The sequence below is a fragment of the Mastigoproctus giganteus genome, chromosome 4, assembly GCF_048544385.1.
Source record: "Mastigoproctus giganteus isolate SK-2022 chromosome 4, ASM4854438v1, whole genome shotgun sequence".
Lineage (NCBI taxonomy): Eukaryota > Metazoa > Arthropoda > Arachnida > Uropygi > Thelyphonidae > Mastigoproctus > Mastigoproctus giganteus.
In genome coordinates, this window is record NC_143578.1 from 104,598,263 (window position 1) to 104,618,954 (window position 20,692).

A 20,692-nucleotide genomic window follows, 5' to 3' on the forward strand; every position below is an offset into this window, starting at 1 on the left:
AGGAGCATTAGCAACTAAGGCCATATTGCTCGGGGATATGCGGTGGTCATTCCCTGACCTTTCCACATCTTCCCTATTTAGTGGTGATGGGCTCGAACCCCGGTCTAATCAAGAAGCATGTGATACGCATACTGCTCCTTCCCACCTGGTTTCTTCTCGTCTACATTTCCAAAAGCTGGAGAGCCATAGCTTTGGTTCTGGTTTTATTTTGTATAGTTTATTTCCTGGATAACCTCTCCAAATTAGTGACCACCTACTGTAACATGCTTCACAGATATGTTTATAATTGGCATATGGAATTTGAAAAGTCTGAAATATAGTAGTGTCTGGTTGTTTGGCTGCAAGATCTGCTCTTTCATTTCCTGCTATCCCAGCATGCCCAGTAATCCAGCAGAATGTCACAGTTTGAGTCAACTCATTACAATCACATAATTTTGAATGGATTTGTTTTATTACAGGGTGAGAGGAGTTGATATTACTACTTATAGCAGAGACAGCACTAAGTGAGTCAGTGTATATTAAAGCAGACAAAATTAGAAGTTCATTAATGTGATCCAGAGCTAAGTTTATAGCATAAAGCTCTGCAGTGAACATACTGCATTCTACAGGTAATGAGACAGAAGTGGTGAATGATGGGAAGATTGCCGCAGCACCTACTTGGGTCTCGGTTTTTGATCCATCTGTTTGTTATTTGGTTTTTAGGAGCATTAGCAACTAAGGCCATATTGCTCCGGGGATGTGTGGTGGTTATTCCCTGACCTTTCCGCAACCTCCGTATTTGGTGGTCACGGGCTCGAAGCCCAGTCTAATCAAGAAGCGTGTGCTATGCACTGCTAATCCTGCCCACCTGGCTACGGAGGTGCCTTTTGATCCATCTGTATAGATCTTACAGGCTTGTGAGTTTCATGTGACCATGTGATATTGGAGAAAGGCAAAGTGTTCTTTCCCCACTGTTGGAAATAGTCATCGTAAATTGCAGGAATATTTGTTCAAGGTGGATCAGGCAGTGTCATGTCCTGATATATATATTGCCAATTTCTATGTTCAAGTCAGTTTTTTAAGTCTAAATGCAATAGGTTGGGTTTCATTTGATCTACGATTGTAAAATGACTCCCATTCAGTATTGTACAGATATTTCCAACTAGGGTGAGAGGGGAAAACTGTGGATTTTTGCAGAATACATCAAAAGTGTTTTCCCTTGGAGATGCAAGGGAGGTTCATGGGCTTTAATGTAAAGAATCTGAACTGGGGAGGTTCTGAAAGCCCCTAGAGAAACTCTCAGAGCAGCAATGTGCTGGATCATGTTCAATCGCTCTAAAGTACTTTTCCTTGCAGAGTCATACACTGGCGAGCCATAGTCCAAGCAAGACCTGATGAGAGCTCTATAAAGACAGTTTGAAGACAGGCCGCATGTGCTTGAAAGTTCAGTTTCCTATCCAGTACCAGGCCAAGAACACAGACAGTGTGAACAAGAGGAATTGAAATGTTATTGATCTTTAGCTCAGGATTGGAATGAAGTGACCATAATTTTCAAAAGTGAGTAGCGGTGGACAACAGTATTCATACTTTGTGACTGGCAGGATATGGTGAGGTCATCTGCATACATTTACAGTAGAATCCGGAATAATTATCCGGAGTTATCCGGAATAATTGATGTCAGACCTCTTCTGGATAGCCAAATTTTCTGGATAATCGAACCGGAAAATTTTCCGCATAATTTTTCTGGTATGATTAAATAAATTTAATTAAATCTTACCTTATGATTAAATTAAATAAGATTAATTAAATAAAAAAAATATATAAACCAATCTCGGAAAACAGAAACATCCATCCAGGCATTTTTATACAAAACAGAAATTTCTGTTATAGCATTTAGAAAGATTTTTAAGTGCTCTCGGTTTTTCTGACTTACCGATAAGCGCGGACAATCTGTGCATCCCAGTGGCATTTGCACACATAACAATTGTAACTCGCTCTTTTCTCATCTTAAAACTTGGTGCAGGCATTTCTCTTTTAGTGGCTAGGGTTTTTCTCGGTAATGCTTTCCATAATAAGCCAATCTCGTCAACATTATAAACGTTTTCTTTCTCATAATTTGCTTAACTGAAGCAAACTTACTTTTCAAAGGACACAACTGCCGATTTGTCAGCAGAAAGTTTCTCGCCTTGAATATCTATCTAGTTCACGTATACCGTGTCTCGGTTTAAAGTTTTACAACCAACCTGTGCTTGCCTATTACCTATTAATTTTCGATTAAAATCCAATGCTTTTCACACAACATTGCCTAAACTTCACTCTAAAGAAAACAAGAAAATAAAGTGAGTGCACTCTCTAAAGTGGCATTTTTAGGTTTCGACAGTCTTTTTCCTGCTAGATCCTCCTTCACTGTCCACTGTCAATACAAATTCTGTTATAGCATTAGAATTTTTCTTGATAGTAAATTGTTGAAGTCTCCACATTAAACTCTTTGGAGAGATTTCCTAAATTTTTACCTTTTCTAATTCTATTAATAATTTCCGTTTTTTGTTGCAATGTTTAAACTGTGTGTTTTCTTTTTGTTCACATTTTACAGTAAAAAATGAGAAAAATATTAAATCACACAGTTTTGGGCCAATATTATTCTTACTGAATTTGGAGCTAAATTTGGAGCTACTCATGGTTTCCGAGAAAACCCAGTAGTCTCTGATATTTTTCTACAGCACATTTCTGAAGGTCACATAGAATTCCAGAGGTCACAACCATAAAACAATAAAAACAATTTGCAGTTTTCAGTTTATTGGGTTTTTTTGTTTCTACAATATGTTATAAACAGGTAGTAAACTCGATCTTTCACTTATTATAGTAAAATCAATTTGCAAATGTGATCAGTATAACGAGCATGGACAATCTGTGGTCCCAGTGGCATTTGCACACATAGCAATTGGAACTCTCTCTTTTCTCATCTTAAAACTTGGTGCAGGCATTTCTCTTTTAGTGGCTAGGGTGTTTTCGGTAATGCTTTCCATAATAAGCCAGTCTCATCAACATTATAAACGTTAAGTATATTTTTCATCAGTTTTAATATACTACTGTTAATAATAATATTAAAAAAAAAAAAAAAAAAAAAAAAAATCAGCCTTTCAAATTATTCCGAATAACTGACGTTCCAGATAATTGACTTCCGGATAACCAACATTCTACTGTATATTTGGATGGTTTTTGGAAGTTCTTCCAATGTGTTATGAAGAGGAGAGATTTTTGGCGTCACCCTCTTCTTGAATGTGAAATGCTGATAGCATGTTTTGATATCGGACTTGAAAGGTGTGTAACTTTAAAAGGTTCTGGATGGTTTGAGGAAGGTCGCCTCTCAACCCCAACAGATGTATATCTTTAATAATACCGTGATGCCAAGTGGTATCAAATGCTTTCTGAATATCTAGGTTCACCATCACTAGATGTTGCCTCATGACAAAAGCATTATGTATATTGGATTCAATTTTGGGTAGTAAATCTAGGATAGATCTGTTTTTACAGAAGCCATATTGGTGATCAGAAATAAGGTTTTGGGAGTCTAGAACCCAGGTGAGCCTCTTATACACCTCCTTTCAAAGATTTTGTCCAAAACAGCTTGTCAACGATATTGGTCTGTAATTCTCAACTAGAAAAGGATCTTTACCTGGTTTTGGAATAGCACAAATATATGAATGACACCGTGAGAGAGGATATATACTTTCTGAGAAGATCCAGTTATAAAAGAGTAATAATATATATAGACTGGCTTCACATAGATGCTTCAGCATACTGTAGTGAATTCCGTCTGGTCCTGCTGCACTATTTGAAGATTTGCTCAAGGATTCTCTGAGCTCATCTATAATAAAGGGCTGGTTATATGGAAGTGAGGGTTTAGTTGAAAAATTAAATTTATAATGTTATTCATCAGTTTTAATGCATTGAAAGGAGGTCATAAGAAGAGGAGGCAGAAATTTTATAAAAAGATTCTGCTAAAGCATTTGCAATATCATTTCTAGAGAATAGGTCCTGCCCATTCCATTGTATTATTGGAGATTGCAGCGGTAGAAATTTCCCATTGAGAGCTTGTATTTTTTTTCCATATAATTCGAATGTCAGTATTTTTGTTAATAGTTGATGTGAAGTTAATCCAGAAGTCATGTTTTGCTTTTTTCCTAATTTGCCTTGCTTTAGTTCTGAGTTTTTGTAAAAAATTAGATTGGCAGTAGTTGGGCAATTGTGGAACTGGTTCCAAGCACAGTTTTTTCTAATTTCGCTTTGCAGCAATCTGCATTCCACCACTGATTTTTGTGTACACGCTTGAACTGGTCCGATTTTTGGATGGAAATTTCTGCTGCAGATAATACATGCAGATAATGCGATTGACAATATGTTGCTGTTGAACATATTGAGCGTTGAGTAGGACACAAGTGGATTAGTTTTCCCAGTCTGCTTTATGAAAGTTCCAAGGAGTATAGCCTTTAGGACATGACACGACCTGTGTTTGAATTGAACTGATAATAGGAAAATGGTCACTGTGGAATGGATCATTCAGCACTAACCATTCCATGCTTGCAAAAAAAGATGCTGAACAGATGGATAAGTCTATGGCTGAGGTAGTACCCGTAGGTAGTTGAACATGAGTTGGAGAGTTAGAATTTAGCAGAATCAGGTTATGGTTATCCAGGAATATTTCAATTAATTGGCCTCTCCTATCCATGGTGGAAGATCTCAACAATGAATGGTGGCCGTTGAAATCACCGAACAAATAGACAGGAGGTGGAAATTGTACAATTAGATTGTCAAGTTCAGTCTGGGAGCAAGGATAATTCGGTGAGATATAAATGGGTGCAAGGGTTAATGATATTCCCATTGCCATCCGAACTGCTACAACTTCTAAGGAGGTTTGTAATTGGAGATGTCTTGACGGTATAGTAGATTTTACAAGAACAGCTACCCCTGCAGGAGCAAGACCTCAGAATCTGTCTCACCTAAACATGGTGTAATTTTTGAATCTGAGAGAGACTTTTGGTGATAGAAATGTTTCCTGTAAGCATACACCTACTGCATTTGTTTGAATAAGTCAGGTCATCAAAATTACTGCATAATCCTCTACAGTTCCATTGTAGGAATTTATTCATTGTTTGGATTTGATTGAGGAAGATTGATCTAACTGTTTTTTCTAAGAAGGCTTCAGTCTGCTTTTTTTTTAATTTTTCATTCCTGGAAAAGGTTGGGCATCCTGTTTCTCTGGTATCATTAGCATGTAATTCTAATACTGATTCATCTTCCACTGGTTGAACATCAATTTCCATTTTGCTATTGCATGGTTTCACCTTTTCCTGGTCTTCAACAATTGCTGATTTTGCTGTTTTGGGCAATGTTAAGATAGCACCAGTTGGGATACCGATCGGCATATTGCTGGTCTCATTGACTGTAAGTTTCTTTTTGGATATCAGTGCAGTTTTGGCCCAGGTGGAAAAAGAACGGCTTGGTTCTATGGAGACAAGTAGAGTGGCTACTTCTGGTGACCGATGTGTATAATTGGCTAGGCATGGTTAACAGCACTTGCTTTCTTGCTTCAGGATATGTGACATTATGCTCCACTTTATATTTCTGGATTTTTTTTCCGTTTTCTAAAGGTCACACACACTTTAGAAAATGCAGGATGGCTTCCTTTACAGTTTGGGCAATTGGAGAGGAAGCTGCACACTTTCCTTGGAACCACAAATAGGACACAGCATTGCCTCAGCATGCAGTCTGTGCATGACTGAACTTCTGGCACTTAAAGCAGCAAATGGGATTCGAGATGTAAGGCGAATCTTGCAGTTTACAAATCTGAATCTGTTTTAACAGAAGATTCAGAGTGCTGAACATCAAAATAATGGACTAGTTGGTAGAAAGTTGCCATCTTTTTTGGTCATTATTTTCCGAGCATGTGTCACCTTTTGTTCGCTAAGCTGCCAGTAAAGTGCCAGGCAGGCACTTTACTCACCCAGCTAGCCCGGTCGGCAATAGATATTGTCTGGCCTGACAATGCTAGCATGAGATAAGAACGGTACCAATTTAAGTTCTTGTTCAGTGAAAGACCAATGAAATCCAAGTCCTCAAGACCTATAAAAAAGCAGATTCAATAACTGTTTGTCATGTTTCTAATTTAGGGTCAGAAACAATATTTCAGCAGATAATTAAGCAAATGTTCCCCCCCCCCCCAGAGTGTTAGCAACTAAATTGGTCAGCAATTGCCAGGATCAATGACATTTGCAATGACCCTTCAATTTAGACTGTCAAAGACAAACTTGAAGTTAAATGACTGGATCACAGAAGTGAAGCAAATCCAAGATTCCCTTGGCTCTAACTTCTTTGGATATGATGTGCTAAGCCATGATAACATGCTAAGCCATGCACTTGTTTAAAGTGCTATGAGATTATCTGTGGAAGGAATATCCCCACACCTTGTTTTGTGCCTGTCTTGCTATTATGCATTCTGCATTCCACATGGTTTTGGAAGTGGGGGAAACTGAGTAGCTGTTTTCTATGTTGCAATTGCTGCAGCTTGTACAATATTTTCTGTGATGTACTTTATTACATCACTAATTGGCTCCTGGCTGACTCTGTGATATGAGATGTTGCCAAACATATAAAAGCACTCCACTCCAATCAATCTTCCACCATGATATCCTCGACAGATAACATGGTCCCCGTGATTATCATGGGGAAGTGGAAAGTGATGACTACCATAACAATTTTCAACAATTGCCCATGTACATCCACAAAAAGGAGAGAAGGGTAGCATATACAGAGATCAATGGCAGTAAATGTACAGGTGGGTATGTGGGACAAGGTATTACAGCCCATTCAGAAGGGTGAGGTGATATTTGCTTATGAGCATATACTTGATAATTTGACCTTTTATAATTATGTCTAGTAAAATATCCTTGCAACAGAAAAGGGGAAAGCAATAACTTAATGAGATCATCAAGGTCAGCCTGAGGATGTTGTTCTTGTTCCCAGGTGGAAACTAGAGAAAATACTAAGGAGTAAACCTACTGTAATGTAAATTGCTACCGTCTCTATGTTAGCGATAAGTGGTGTAAGTTGGAAGGGGGATGGTCAACCAAGGATGACAACTGCTCAATTGGCAAGTCCTTTTCCGATTCCGTCCTTCTGGACAACCTGCATAATTATGCATGACCAAGTCTCAGTTGGCTTTAAATATGTCTCCTGCAGAGATAAGCTGCCTCATGCTTACAGAAGAGGTCCTTGATATCATCACTATTTTGATGGAATTCACAGTGATTCCACTGTAAGAATTGGAATGTGGACATTATTTCATTTGCTGGATCCATCTACAGATTTCTGAATGGCAGAGGGGCTTTGCTTTCTCAGTCTTGGATTTTTCCTTCGTTGGGGAGATAGGATATTGGCCTGTGCCCATTTCTTCCTCTGCAAAGAATTCCGAGACTATTGAGTAATCTAGTACCTCCTTGCCTTTACCATCCATTTATTCGTTTTTGTGTTCCATGTTTTTAAGTTTCGGGTTTTTTGCCTTTAGTGGTGTAGTAATATCAGGAATTGCTATGGAGTGGCAGCTGACTGTCTTTTTTTGGGTAGGATTTTGAGAACTCATGCGCATATACTCATGTGCAAATGAAATGCTTCCCTGCAATTTTCTTAGCATATGGAGGCTCCCTGCTATTTATTTGCTCAATTGTTTTCCTTGTCTCTTGATAAGATATGTTCAGCTCTGCCTTAAGTCTCTGCACATCCATTTCCTCTTTCCATCACACTGGCATCTTTGTGACTATACACAAGGTGTTTTCTTTGTATACTCAGTTATTAGCAGTTGATGCATCCAAGTTTTAGAACTGAACATCTCATAATTAAGGGCACCACAACAAGTCAATTGTGAGTGTCTGTATTTATGCACTTAAAAAACATGAAGAGATTCAGAACATACAACTTCACTGGACAGTGCAGGTACAAGCTGTAATGGAATTAGAAGACACTGGTTAAAAGTAAGGATGACTTTAAAGTAAGGATAGTAGGTACCAGATTCTAATTCCGATGCACAAATATTTGTTTAACATCTGCTCTTTGTAGCTTTAGTTCAGAACAGATTTCATCCTTGGACACTTCTAGAAAGTCCCATTCTTAGATCACAGCATGAGAAGAATTAAGTGCCTTATGGTGGGGTTATCGTGATTGGAATTTCTCCAATAGAGGTGACCCAAAGCTGTTCTGAATACTTACCATTTTTCATTTCTAATAAAATGTCACCAGAACATAGCAGTTTAACCAATTTTTTAAAATACATGAAATGCTAGGGGGAAAAAATCTGTAAATCTGACAGAAACTTACCTTTATTAAATGAAATATTTTTAATTGTGTATCCTTCTCGAAGCCTACAAGATACTATACTTGTCAAATTTGTTGGAAGGGTTCCTTCCATTTGTTTCTTGCGTACTTCTGGTTGATTATATACCATGTAAAAGTCCAAATTACTAAAAGAAAAATTTTCAGTCAAATTATGATTTGCAATTAATAAAATAAAAAGTAACTACCTGAATTTACAAGAAATATCATTTCTATTAGTACTCAGAGTTTATTTTCTAACAAATGCACACGTGTAAGAATTATCAGCATTAATTACCCCTGTCTTACAAATTCTCTCCAATCTCTATATCATAGATGTTCTATTTCTGCAAAACAGTCTGAACATGTGCCACAACCAATCAGCATACATTTACAGTCCAACTTCAAAATCCACAGAACCAACTTTTCTTCTTCCTCATTTATCCCTTCAACTTCAGCTTTCTGGAACAATCTTTCATCACATGTATTTCCTGAAAATTACAATCTACAAAAATTCAAGTAGTCTAACGTCAAGAAGTATCTTCTTTTATCTTCTCAACCTTCAACCCACACAATGTATTAAAGTATTATAGGTTTTAATTTTCATAAAAAAAAAAAAACATTTAAAACAAATAAATTATAATTGCCTTATATTTAAGCATGTAGTGACACAGAACAAATTTCTTTCTTGGACACTTTCAGAAGTGTCCCATTCTGAGATCACACCATGAGATGAATTAAGTGTCTTGGGGGGGGGGGGGGGGGGCTATGATTGAAACATATTAAAAAAAAATTACAATAAAACACACAAATGGCATGAGAAAAAAATGGCAAAGAGGGTGAAAAAAAAAAAAAAATATATATATATATATATATATATTAGTTTGAAAGTCTGATGGCAGGGGCCCAAATGGTATAATTAATATACAAACTGATAAACAACATCCAGGAGGCAAAGATTATAAAGTATATCATCTTCTTGGATGATGTTCCAATGGAAAAGATACCAAAAGTAGTTCAAACCGAGAGATGTCAAGGCTGTGATCCCAAACTGTGTTGTGAATTATGTAATTAACAGACCAGGCTAGATACCAGTACCAATCTATAATTGACAAGAAACACATAAAACAGTGAAAACTGTTTTTGTTTAAGTGTAGCCTAAACAAAACTTCATGTGTACATGGTTTGGGTCGGAGTTTATTGACACATCAGCAACGTAGGCTATAATGCACAAACAATGGTAAATGAAGAAAAAACAGTTATAAGAATGGTAAAAATAAAATGGTGATAAAATATTACAATGACCCATAAAAATTGGTCACTATGTCAAGAAAAGAATTAAAGCTACTGTATATAAGAGTAGAAAATTGTCAAAAAAGATATACAAATGATATATAAATAACTATTAAAAGCATGTGTAATAAGAGAGTACATTGTAAATAGAACTAAACAAAACTAAACAGAATTAAAATTTTAAATAGTTAAAAACAGACAATACATGGTCATCGTCAAGATAGTATCTGAGTGAATGCACAGGGTTCAGTCAGATGGCTAAAAGTGATAAAAGATATATGTCATTCATGTCTGAAACATGGAAATTCATTTCAAATATGTCTAATCATTAAAATGGTACTGCAGTCCTCACACTCACAAGAGAGTCATCCACCCTTGGCAGAAAAGGATGCGTAAAATGACTGTCCTGTATGGAGGTGAGCAAGAACAACTTGCTTTCTACAGTTACTGTGCAGACTAGACTGCCGTGTTTGGATTACATTCTTTATTTGATACAACTTGTTTGTGACCTGTCTATGCATTATTGTTGCCATTGAGAGGGTAACATCATCATGAACTTGGTCCGGCTTAGGTCTTTTAAGACCTGTTCCGTTGTAGCTCTTGGAGGTGGTCTTGATCTCGTCATCGTTGTCTTGGTCAACCAACATCTCTCTTGCCTGTAGGTTTGTAGTTAAAGGCTAATTTTGGGATCCGGTCTGGGTTCATTCTTTCTACGTGGCTGATCCATTTTTCCTGATACCGTTTTATGTCATTTACTATGTTATCTACTTTTAATTTCTCGTGGATATCTATATTTCTTTGGTGGTCTAGTCTTGTAAAGCCTAATAATGGTCTTAAAAATTTCATTTGTGCTGCTTCTAGTTTGTGTGCATCTTTCTTATTTATGACCCAAGTCTCGCAGCTGTAGAAGAGGGCTGGTTTTGAAGTGATGTTGTGCAGTCGTAATTTTGTTTCAGTTGTCATTTGTTTTCCGAAGTGGCATTTAATCATTCCATTCATTTTATTATATTTTTGTAGTTTAACGTGGATGTCTTTCCCTTCATTTGATATTAAATTTCCCAAATAGGTGAAGTCAGATATTTGTTCTATTATTTTATCATCAATAACAATTTGGACTCTTTGTATGTTTTTTCCACATAATCCCATTGATTTTGTTTTGAGGTGGAGATTTTCATCTCGTACTTTTTACTTATTTTATTAAGTTCATTTGCTGCTATCTGTAGTTCATCTTTGGATTTTGCCATTATAACTTGATCATCAGCATATAATATAGTTTGGATTTTATTCCTGTTGTTCGACTGTATTCCATTGTTAATTGTTTGTTTCCATTCTTTAAGAATTTTATTGATGTAGATATTAAATAAATTTGGTGATAGTCCACATCCTTGTTTCACTCCTTTATTGGTGTTAATTGGGTCTGATAGTTGGCCATTAGAATATTTTATACAGACTTGAGTTTTTATATAGGCTTTGGATCGCTTTCCGGAGTTGGGTTGGAATATTTTCTTCACGTAGAATCTGCCAAAGTTTTTCCCGGTTTACATTGTCATATGCTTTTTCATAATCAATAAAGAGCAGAAATGTTGGTAGATTGAATTCTCTTCTTTTCTCCAAAATTTGCTGTAGTGAAAAAATGGCATCTATTGTGCTTCTCCCTTTTCTGAACCCACATTGTTCTTCTTCTAAGAATTGTTCACTGTATTTATTAAGTTTATTCTTTAGTATATTAGAGTATAGCTTTGCAGCAGTTGATAGCAGTGTTATCCCTCTGTAGTTGTTAGGTTTATTTCTGGAGCCTTTTTTGTGTAAATTGATTACTATTCCTGTTTCCCAATCTTTGGGTATCTGTTGCTTATGCCATATGATGTTAAATAATTTTAGTAGTGCATTTTTTAGTAAGGTGCCCCCATATTTTAACAGTTCTACATTCAAATGGTCTATGCCTGGGCTTTTTCAGTTTTTTGATTTTTGTAATATTAACTCTAGTTCTTCCATTGTTGTATTTTCGTCATCTTTGGTTATCACAGATTCATCTTCCAATTCCCTAGTGCCTGGGTTATACCATAGTTTGGAATATTGTTGCTTCCATTCTGCTTGGGAGATGGAGTTGGTTTTTATTTGATCATTTGTGTCTAGTTGTAATTTCTTAAAAATTTTAAAACCTCTTCTCTGTGGGCCCATGACATCACGTTCTAAAGATTTAACAAATTTATCCCAGTCATCTCGTCGGATTCTTCTGGTTAGTTTTCTGACTTCTGCTCGAAGCTTTTGATATTTTATCTGTAGATGTAGGTCTTTAGTTTGTAGGAACAGTTTATAGGTCTTTCTTTTTTTTTCTCATTGATTGTTTGTTTCAATTCTTCATTCCAAGTTCTTAGCCAGTTTTTATTTTTTATAGGTTTATATCCAAGACTTTCTTCAGCAGCTCCCAGAATTGATTTTTTCATGTTTGACCAGATTTCCTCAACATTATCACTTTCATCTGATTTGAGTTTATCTTTCAATCGACTTTCATACAGGAATTTAGTGCTTTCGTCTTCCAACAAATGTATTTTTAATTTCTTAGTAGTTTTTGTTGGTATTTTCTTCTTTTTATTAAGATACTAGGTAGTGATCACTGTCAATTTCACTGCCTCTGAATACTCTAGTGTCTCTAATTTTGTCATTTAAATTTTCATTAATGATAATATAATCTATTAGACCTTGTGTTTCTTGCTTCCCATGTGAATTTATGGATATTCTTGTGTCTGAAAAAAGTATTTGTAATTTTAAGTTTATTAAAAATGCAGAAGTCTATCAGGCATCTTCCATTATTGTTGACGACGAGTTCACCTTCTGATCCTATACATTTGTCTACTGTATTTCATATTTCTTATGGTAACATATTTCTTATTATTTCCCTCTTAGGATAGGGGATCAGAAGGCTGTGATTTCCTTTGGGATTGTGCTGATCTGGCTACAGCATCTGCGAGATCATTACACCTGATGCCAATGCGGCTTGGGTCCAGCAGAAGTGGATATCAAATGTGTATTCATAAGGAGAATATAATTTCTGGTAAACCCTGGACAGAACTGGGTGAGGATTATATCATATCAATGATAAAGCTTGTAATGCACTCAAAAAATCTGTGTAAAACATAGACCTCTGGTAATGATTTGTTTTAATGTGGTCCAAGGCTAGCTCTATAACATTAAACTCTGCAGTGTACATACTGCACTCCTGGGGAATCTTCTCAGATACCGTGCTATTTGGGAAGACTGCAGCGGATCTCACAAATGATTCTGATTTCAAGCCATCAATGAAAGACAAGCAGGAAATCAGAGTAAGTAGATCAATGGACAGCACAGAGTTGTAGGTAGACAGATGAAGTGCTGGCCTTTCTCCCATTATTAATGGACAAGTTACATGGAGGATGGAAGGGGCTGCCTTGGTAATGAGGCAAACATTGTCTACTATGATGTTAAGGCACTCTGAGCAGCTTTTGGAAACGAATACCAAAGGAATGGTTGGCAGCCTGATGGGCATTTATAGAAATTTTCCCATCATGGCTCAAAAATGAATGTCTAAGCAGGGTGGTCTGGCAAGCATTTCAAAGTATATTTTAGTGACAACTGCTTTAGCTGAAGCGATAGAGGTAGTTCAGTTGCTTCAACAAATAAACTCTTGGCAGAGGATGTTCTAAATGTTCCAATAGCAATGAGTGTGGCTAGATGATAAACTGGGTCTAGCCTTCGGAGTATGCTGTTTCTAGTAGAAGCATACACTTAGGACACACAATCTAATTTAGATCGGATAACTGCACAATAGGGACAAAGTAAAATGCACGGGTCTGCTCTCGAATTATTGAATGAGATGGCACATAAGTGCATTTGTCAGCAGTTGATGGACATGTGGTAGGAATGTCAACTTACTATCGAATACAAGCCCCAAGAATTTTGTTTCAGGTGCTTGGAATGATGTTTTGTCTGAGCTTTAGTTCTAGTTCGAAGTGAAAGTTCCATTTGTGACAAAAGCATACACGCAGATGGCCTTCTGAGATGAAAAACTTGAAGCCATTAGCCGCTACCCAGGAGATGAGATAGTTGATGGCTTGTTGCAATTGCCTTTCAATGACCCTCATATTACAAGGCTAAGAGAAGATAAAATCATCAACAAAGAGGACACTTTTCACTGTTTGGAGGAAGTTGTTCAGTAATACTTAGAACTGAACCTTGAGAAACTCCCCCTCTTGGCAAAAGAGAGAGAGAGAGAGAGAGAGAGAGAGAGAGAGAGAGAGAGAGAGAGAGGGAGGGAGAGAGAGAGAGAGAGAGAGAGAGAGAGAGAACAGACACCACACAAACTTGGAATGAGTGGTTCAACAAAACATTTTTTAATAAAAAGGGCTAGCAACTAAATGATCCCAAATACCAAAATTATAGATCCTTTTAAAATTCCAAATCTCCAAACCATGCAATACGCTTTTTCCATATCAAAGAAAATCAACACCAGGTGCTCTCATTTGATGAAATGCATTTCAAATAGACGTTTCCAGTCTTATTAAATGGCTGAGTATTGATCTGCTCCTTCAGAAGCCACTCTGTATTCTGGAAAGGAGATCATTTGTTTCTAAATACCACATGAGGCAGGCACTGACTATCCTTTCCAGGACCTTGCAGCAAAAGCAGCTTGTCAGAACAGTTGAGCAATAATTGTTCACAACTTTTGGATCCTTTCCTGGCTTGGGGGAGGCAGGTACAATTTTCTTATGCCAGAAGTCCAGAAACTGATCTTTGGGAAGATTCTGTTGTACAGACAAAGCAGCTGATCCACAGATCCAGATGAAAGGTGTTTAATCATCTCACAATGGATGTCATATGGGCTGATGGCACTTGCCTCGGATAGAGATATTGCTGCTTTCATTTCCCATTCTGTGAAAGGTTGGTTTAGTTCTCACATTTATTTGAAAGATAAATCCAAATGCTGCTTTTCAGCTTTTTGTTTGAAAGCCAGAAACTCACAGGAGGGTCATCTGCCTGTGAGTTTCTGGATATGATGCTTTGGCAGACACTTTAGCAACTATCTCCCCTAGATTTTCATTTTCCAGACTTTCCATCATTTCCCCTCCATCGCCTAAGTTTGTCTGGGAAAACTTAGATGATGCCATTTGGTGATCAAAGATATGAAAGATCCAAGATTTCTTCCGACTCTGACATCTAACATAATATGCTTTGGCACTTGCATGTTGAAAACTATTAGATTATCTGTAATGGGATAATGATGAAATATCCCCCACATCTAGTTTTAAGTCTTCCTTGCTGCTGTGCATTCTGCATCCCACCATGGTTTCATAAATCGTAGAAACAGGTCAATGTCTCAGAATTGCAATTGCGGCTGCTTAGACAATACTTCCTATGATCTCCTTAACTGCATCATTTTAATTAGCTCCTTGCTGGAATTAAATTTTGCTAGATAATTGAAGGCATTCCAGTGAATGTGATTGATCTTCCACTCTGGTATCCTTGATGGGTGGCAGGTTCTCCTATTGCAAAGAGTGAATAATTGAACAGTTACACAAGTATGGGTCCTCATTTGCCTTTAAATATATCTCCAATAAGCAAAAACCAGGTTGGCTGATGCTTACACAGGAGGGCCTTGATGTCATCACTATTTCAACAGAATCCACAACAATACAATTGTAAGAATCTGAATGGTGTCATTATTAAAATATGCTGGGTCTGTCTGATGGCTTCCAAAGGGTTGAGGGCTTTGTTTGCTCAGTTCTGGATTTGCCATTCTTTGGAAAGACAGGATGCTGGCTCATGTTCATTTCTTCCTCTTCTGCAAAGAGTTCAAGGACCAAGTCATACGGTGGCCCCCCTTGACCTTGACATCAGCTGCTCCTCCGGGTTTTTTGTGGCTTTTCTTTCCCACTTTTTTTTTTTTTGGTAGTGGTGAGCACTAGGAGGTACTAATATTGGAGTGGCAGCTGACTGTTTTTTGGTAAGTTTAGGAGAGCTCAATAAATAGCATGCAATGGGAGTGAATGACTCTCTTGGTGGAATAGCCATTTCAGTTTGTATCCCAATGGAGGACTATCCTGCATCTTTCTCAGCATATGTTGGCTTATTAGTATTTATTGGCTTCAGTTTTCCTTGCCTCCTGATAGGATATGTTTCACTGTGCTGTGAGTCTATTTCTTTTTCCTCCTTCCACTGTTGGCATGCTCATGAGTACACAGGGTGCTCTCCTTGGCAGTTGGTGTTATACAGGTTTTGTAGCTGAACATTGCAATTTCATGGTCCTTCGCATCACATCAAGCACACCCAAAGGCACCACAACATGCCGTTTGTGGATTTGGTATGTATGGCCTTACTGGGCAGTGCAGGTACCCAGTAAGTTCAGATTTCCTCCTCCAATACTTCCCTAAGATAGAGATATGCCACGATATGAATTTAGTGTTTTATGTGGGATAACTGTAATTGGTATTCCCCCAATAGAGGTGGCCTGAAGAAGCAGTTCTAAATGCTTATAACCCATTCTGCATATAGAAGGGTGACATCTTTGCTAGAGGCTTTTTGCTAGTGGAGTGGATTATCAGGAAACCTGATATTTCCTCTGTTCTGGGTCTTTTTGCTGCTCTGATAGCATCATTCACAATGTAATTGTTATCTGGTAGGGGACCATTTTGAGGTCCCAAAAAAAAAGTTTACATTATCAGGATTCATGAGTTACTTATTTTGATTCAATGTTTACTCCCCTACCCCCAACCACCACGAACCCAAATGGGACACCCACTAACCAACAAGCAATAAATGCAGGGGCTCACATCTGGTGAGTATGGGCTTGGCAAACCCACGGTTCTGAGCTGGATATCATCATTCTTCTCTTTCTTGCTTTCTTGGCAATTCCTTTCTACTTCTGACTATTTCTTTCTCTCAGGGTAATGCAGGAATTTTTTTTTTGGCTGGTGCAGCATAAGCCTCAGGCTTCCTTACACCAGATGGCTAATAATAATAATGTGCTCAGGAGTGGGATCCAGGACCCGGTGATACCTATAAAGAAGTGTGATAGAAAGTAATGCACAAAAAAACAAACAATTTGCTATGAAATCTGATGTTCATCACTAGGAAGAGAGGAGATCAAGATGTAGGCTAGAAGCTTTCAAGATGTGGGTGTGGAGGAGAAAGGAAAGGGTGAAATGGGTAGACAGAGTGAGTAATGAAGAAGTTTTGAGGAAAGTAGAATAGAGAATGCTAGTAAAAGAACTAAGAAGACAAAAGAACTTTATAGGACATGTTTTGAAAAGAGAAAGCATGCTGAGGAAGGTGATAGTGGGGAAGATATGTGGGAAGAGAGCTGTTGGGAGAAGGAGAATTGGAATAATGGATTGGATGGGAAGAGGAAATTATGCAGGAATTAACAGGAAAGCACAAGATAGAGAAGAATGGAGTCAATGGAGCCCTGAACCTGCCTATGGGCAGAGAACTTGAAGAAGAACCTATAAAAAATATGAAGTTTGCCAATGTTACATCAGACAAAGTGTACGTGCTCCCAATGTTAATGCTTCTTATATTTAAGAAATCAGAATTTTCCCTATGGCAAGCATAAAATGTCATGTTTTGGAGCTCACTTCCTTGATGGCAAATAATTTGCCATCAAGGAAGTAACACCATCTGGCAGAGAAAGGGGAACTAGAGGGAAGGAACGCTGGAAAATCAAGAAGGCCTCTTACCAATCTCCTAGTGGTTCATGCAGACCATCATCACTCACTTGTTTCACCACATTTCCAAGAGAGAAAACAGGAGAGGATCTTGAAGACCCCCCCCCCCAGAAGAGATGAAAGCAATATTGATACTTGACAATACTCCTCATTCTAATACAGAAAAGTTCTGTAGTAGGAATAAGAAAACTAGTGCATTGCTTTACTTCCAAATAGGCCAACCGGGCTAGCTGGGTGGGTAAAGTACCTGCCTGGCAACCCAAAGGTCGCGGGATCGAATCCCGCCTTGGGCTTGGATCAAAGTACTGCAAAAACCTTGGGAGGTGCATTATGGCCATAGAAGCTGACGCTTCCAAATATGGACTCTCTAAACTAGCACCTACATTAAGGCATCATCATGACCTGCAAGAGAATCTATAAGATATCACCATAAGATGAAGCTGTGATGTTAGACAAGCATGAAGATGAGGCTGAAGACATCAAGAGGGATGAGGACATTTTAAAACTACATGTCTGCTGTATATAACTAGAGAAATTTGTGGTTCTAAGAACTTGAGTAATTTGCTGGAATAAGCTGTTGTTCCACAAGATGGATTGCAACTTCAAGGGCTCTGAGGGTTAAAATTAAGGGTTAAATTTTGAAAGTACATGAAAATTTGCCCAGATATGATAAGAGGAAGTATATAATAAGAGCCTTGTCAATCAATTCAGCCCCTACAGAGACTGCAAAGCTAATGGGATTGGAATTTTTCACAGCTTGGCCTGCACTGACAAGAAAAATTGCAAGGCTGGGAGTACCATCCAAAAATACATTACTGGGCTGAAGCCACTAAAAGAATACATGCTACATGACCTGTCCAAGAACATCACACTAGATGGGGATGTAAGAGCTTGTATTCAGCATGAACACATGTTGATTTTTTTGCTACTGAAGTGAATCTGCAAACTACAGAGGGATTCCCACTGCTGCTGATGCAGGCACTAGGATTCTTGGGAGGTAAAAGGAAGGTTAGGAAAAAAGTAGTGAGAAGTATCACGAAATCTAATAGGGGAAAGAGGGAGGAATATATCTAGAGGGGTGAGATGATAGTCCTCTTACTGCTTCTATTTGTGTTTGAATAGGAGGAAAATCTTGAGGACTTCAATGATCGATCAGATAGATTACAAGAACCTTGAGGGTTTCAAAGTAGCCTCTCTTTTTCAAATATTTCTCTACTGCTATAATTTTTGGGGGCTTTCAGGTTAAAGCTGTAACTTTCAGAGATGGTGTGGAATGCTACATCACAAGAGGGGGTAGGCTGCCAAGCTTGGTTTCGTTCAGTCCTTGAGGCTGTCGCAGAAATTCTCTAACAGTGTTTTAGACTCCGTACCTGGAAGTCTAAAACACTGATGGAACTGATATTTGGGTGACACTTAAGCAAATGGATCTAATTTAGGCAAAATCTGGTTGGTCTGTGACAGCCTAATCCTGTGCTTGCACATTCACGCTAGTGGGACTGTTAGTAACCCTGTTAATATAACCCCCATGTGCAATCCTGAAATACGGCACCTAGCATATGGGAGATGACCACCCAGGTGCAAACCAATGTAAACTGGGGTCAAGGTGTGGTGCTCACACAGAGGAATGCTGCCCCCTCTGTGCTAATAGGCAACACTAGGTGGTAAACGACTCTCATCAACTAGTGAAATACCACCACTTTGCTTATTGGACGCTTGAAGTGGCGAAACCCGTGTTTATACTCCAGAGCAAAGCTCTGGAAACCCCCCAATCTCTTCCATCTTGCAGCATAATTGATGTCTTTTGAGGTTATGATGGATATCATCACAAGATCCAATCTTCCTTACATTTCGAGGGTACAGTTCTAAAATGGTATTAGCAGGCTAGCCACTAGAGAGTCCACTGGACCAAACCTATTGGAAACTCTCTAAGAGGCTTCTGAATCAGTTAGTGTAATCTTGCTGCCTCTACTCTGCCAGATAATGACTGGAGGGAGACGGATTGGGGTGTATGTACAGAGCATTACGAGACCACATTATGTCGAGGAGCTGGTATATCCTTACCACGAATACACCATATCCAAAAATATCATTACTTCATACATGTCCTCGCCACATTTTCTTACCTCTACATACATGATGAATTTTCAAACTAATAGACCAAACTTATCTGTAAAAAGATATAAACGTCCCAAACATATCCTTGTTCATTTCACAAATATATGTGGTCTCGGTTCTAATCTCAATGATGTCCATTTCCACTTGCAGTCTGCCAAAACCCATGTACTTTTTTCTGACAGGTTTCCACTTATCAGTTAATTCAACTATTGCTCATCTCAGTTGTCCAAATTGTATATTCTATGATTTCTTTTGCTTCAGCGGTGGTACTTGTGCATATGTCCATTCTGATATTCCCTGTCAAAGACAGTAATTTGGAATCACATCTTTTTCATCTTCTCTAGCTTAAAATCTCTTTACCACATATCCTGTCAAATTCATCTCTTGCCTCTATGGTTCTTCCACCTCCACTAATCACTTGGAACTCTTTGACTTCCCTTTGAAACCTGACTTTCTGCACTCCAACTTTTGGCATGCCTCCGTAGCCAGGTGGGCAGGAGCAGCAGTGCGTAGCACACGCTTCTTGATTAGACCAGAGTTCGAGCCCGTGACCACCAAAATACGGAAGATGCGGAAAGGTCAAGGAATGACCACCGCATATCCCCGGAGCAATATGGCCTTAGTTGTTTCAAATCTTCTTGTGTCAATGTTTGCTCAGATTACATCAGTGAAATTATTCTTGTATGGATGAAATCCTTTATTCCACGCTCCACCTTAAAATTTCATCATTTTTGCTAATGCTCCTAAAAACCAAATAATAACAACTCCAACTTTCCTAACAGTAAGGTAATTTTCCTTGGTGATTTTAATGTTCACAACTCCAGCTGGCTTTCATTTTCTAGTCACATGGATCCAGTTGGTTGAGATGTTGAAGCTTTTGCAATTATTAATAACCTTGCACCATTTAGATTGTTCATTTACCTACCAGAATACCAGACAATCCTAAAGACACAGCCAATCCTCTCAACTTGTTTCTCATGTACAGCCAATCCTTTCAACTAAATGGTTCAGATGAGCAGTCCTCTTAAAGCACCTCAGATCACAACTTGGTGATGGAGCCTTTCTCTCTCTCGGCCATTCTCAACCTCATGCTGTTTGGCATTACAAGAATTCAAAATGGAATGATCTGCTAGGTTTATTTTCTTCTTTTCCTTGGTCAGATTATTATTTCAAATCTTCTTGTGTCAATGTTTGTTCAGATTACATCAGTGAAATTATTCTTGTATGGATGAAATCCTTTA

The 20,692-nt window shown here is 38.1% G+C and overlaps 1 protein-coding gene across 1 annotated transcript in view; it reads right to left on the bottom strand.

Moving 5' to 3' along the window:
• The window catches only part of LOC150086960 (KICSTOR complex protein SZT2-like), a 1,378,951-nt gene that overhangs the window by 1,241,208 nt on the left and 117,051 nt on the right, over positions 1–20,692 (bottom strand). Inside the window, exon 10 of the mRNA XM_090372336.1 lies at positions 8,350–8,492. Within this exon, the coding sequence (XP_090228462.1) occupies positions 8,350–8,492 (143 nt within the window). The remainder of the gene's footprint in view (positions 1–8,349; positions 8,493–20,692) is intronic.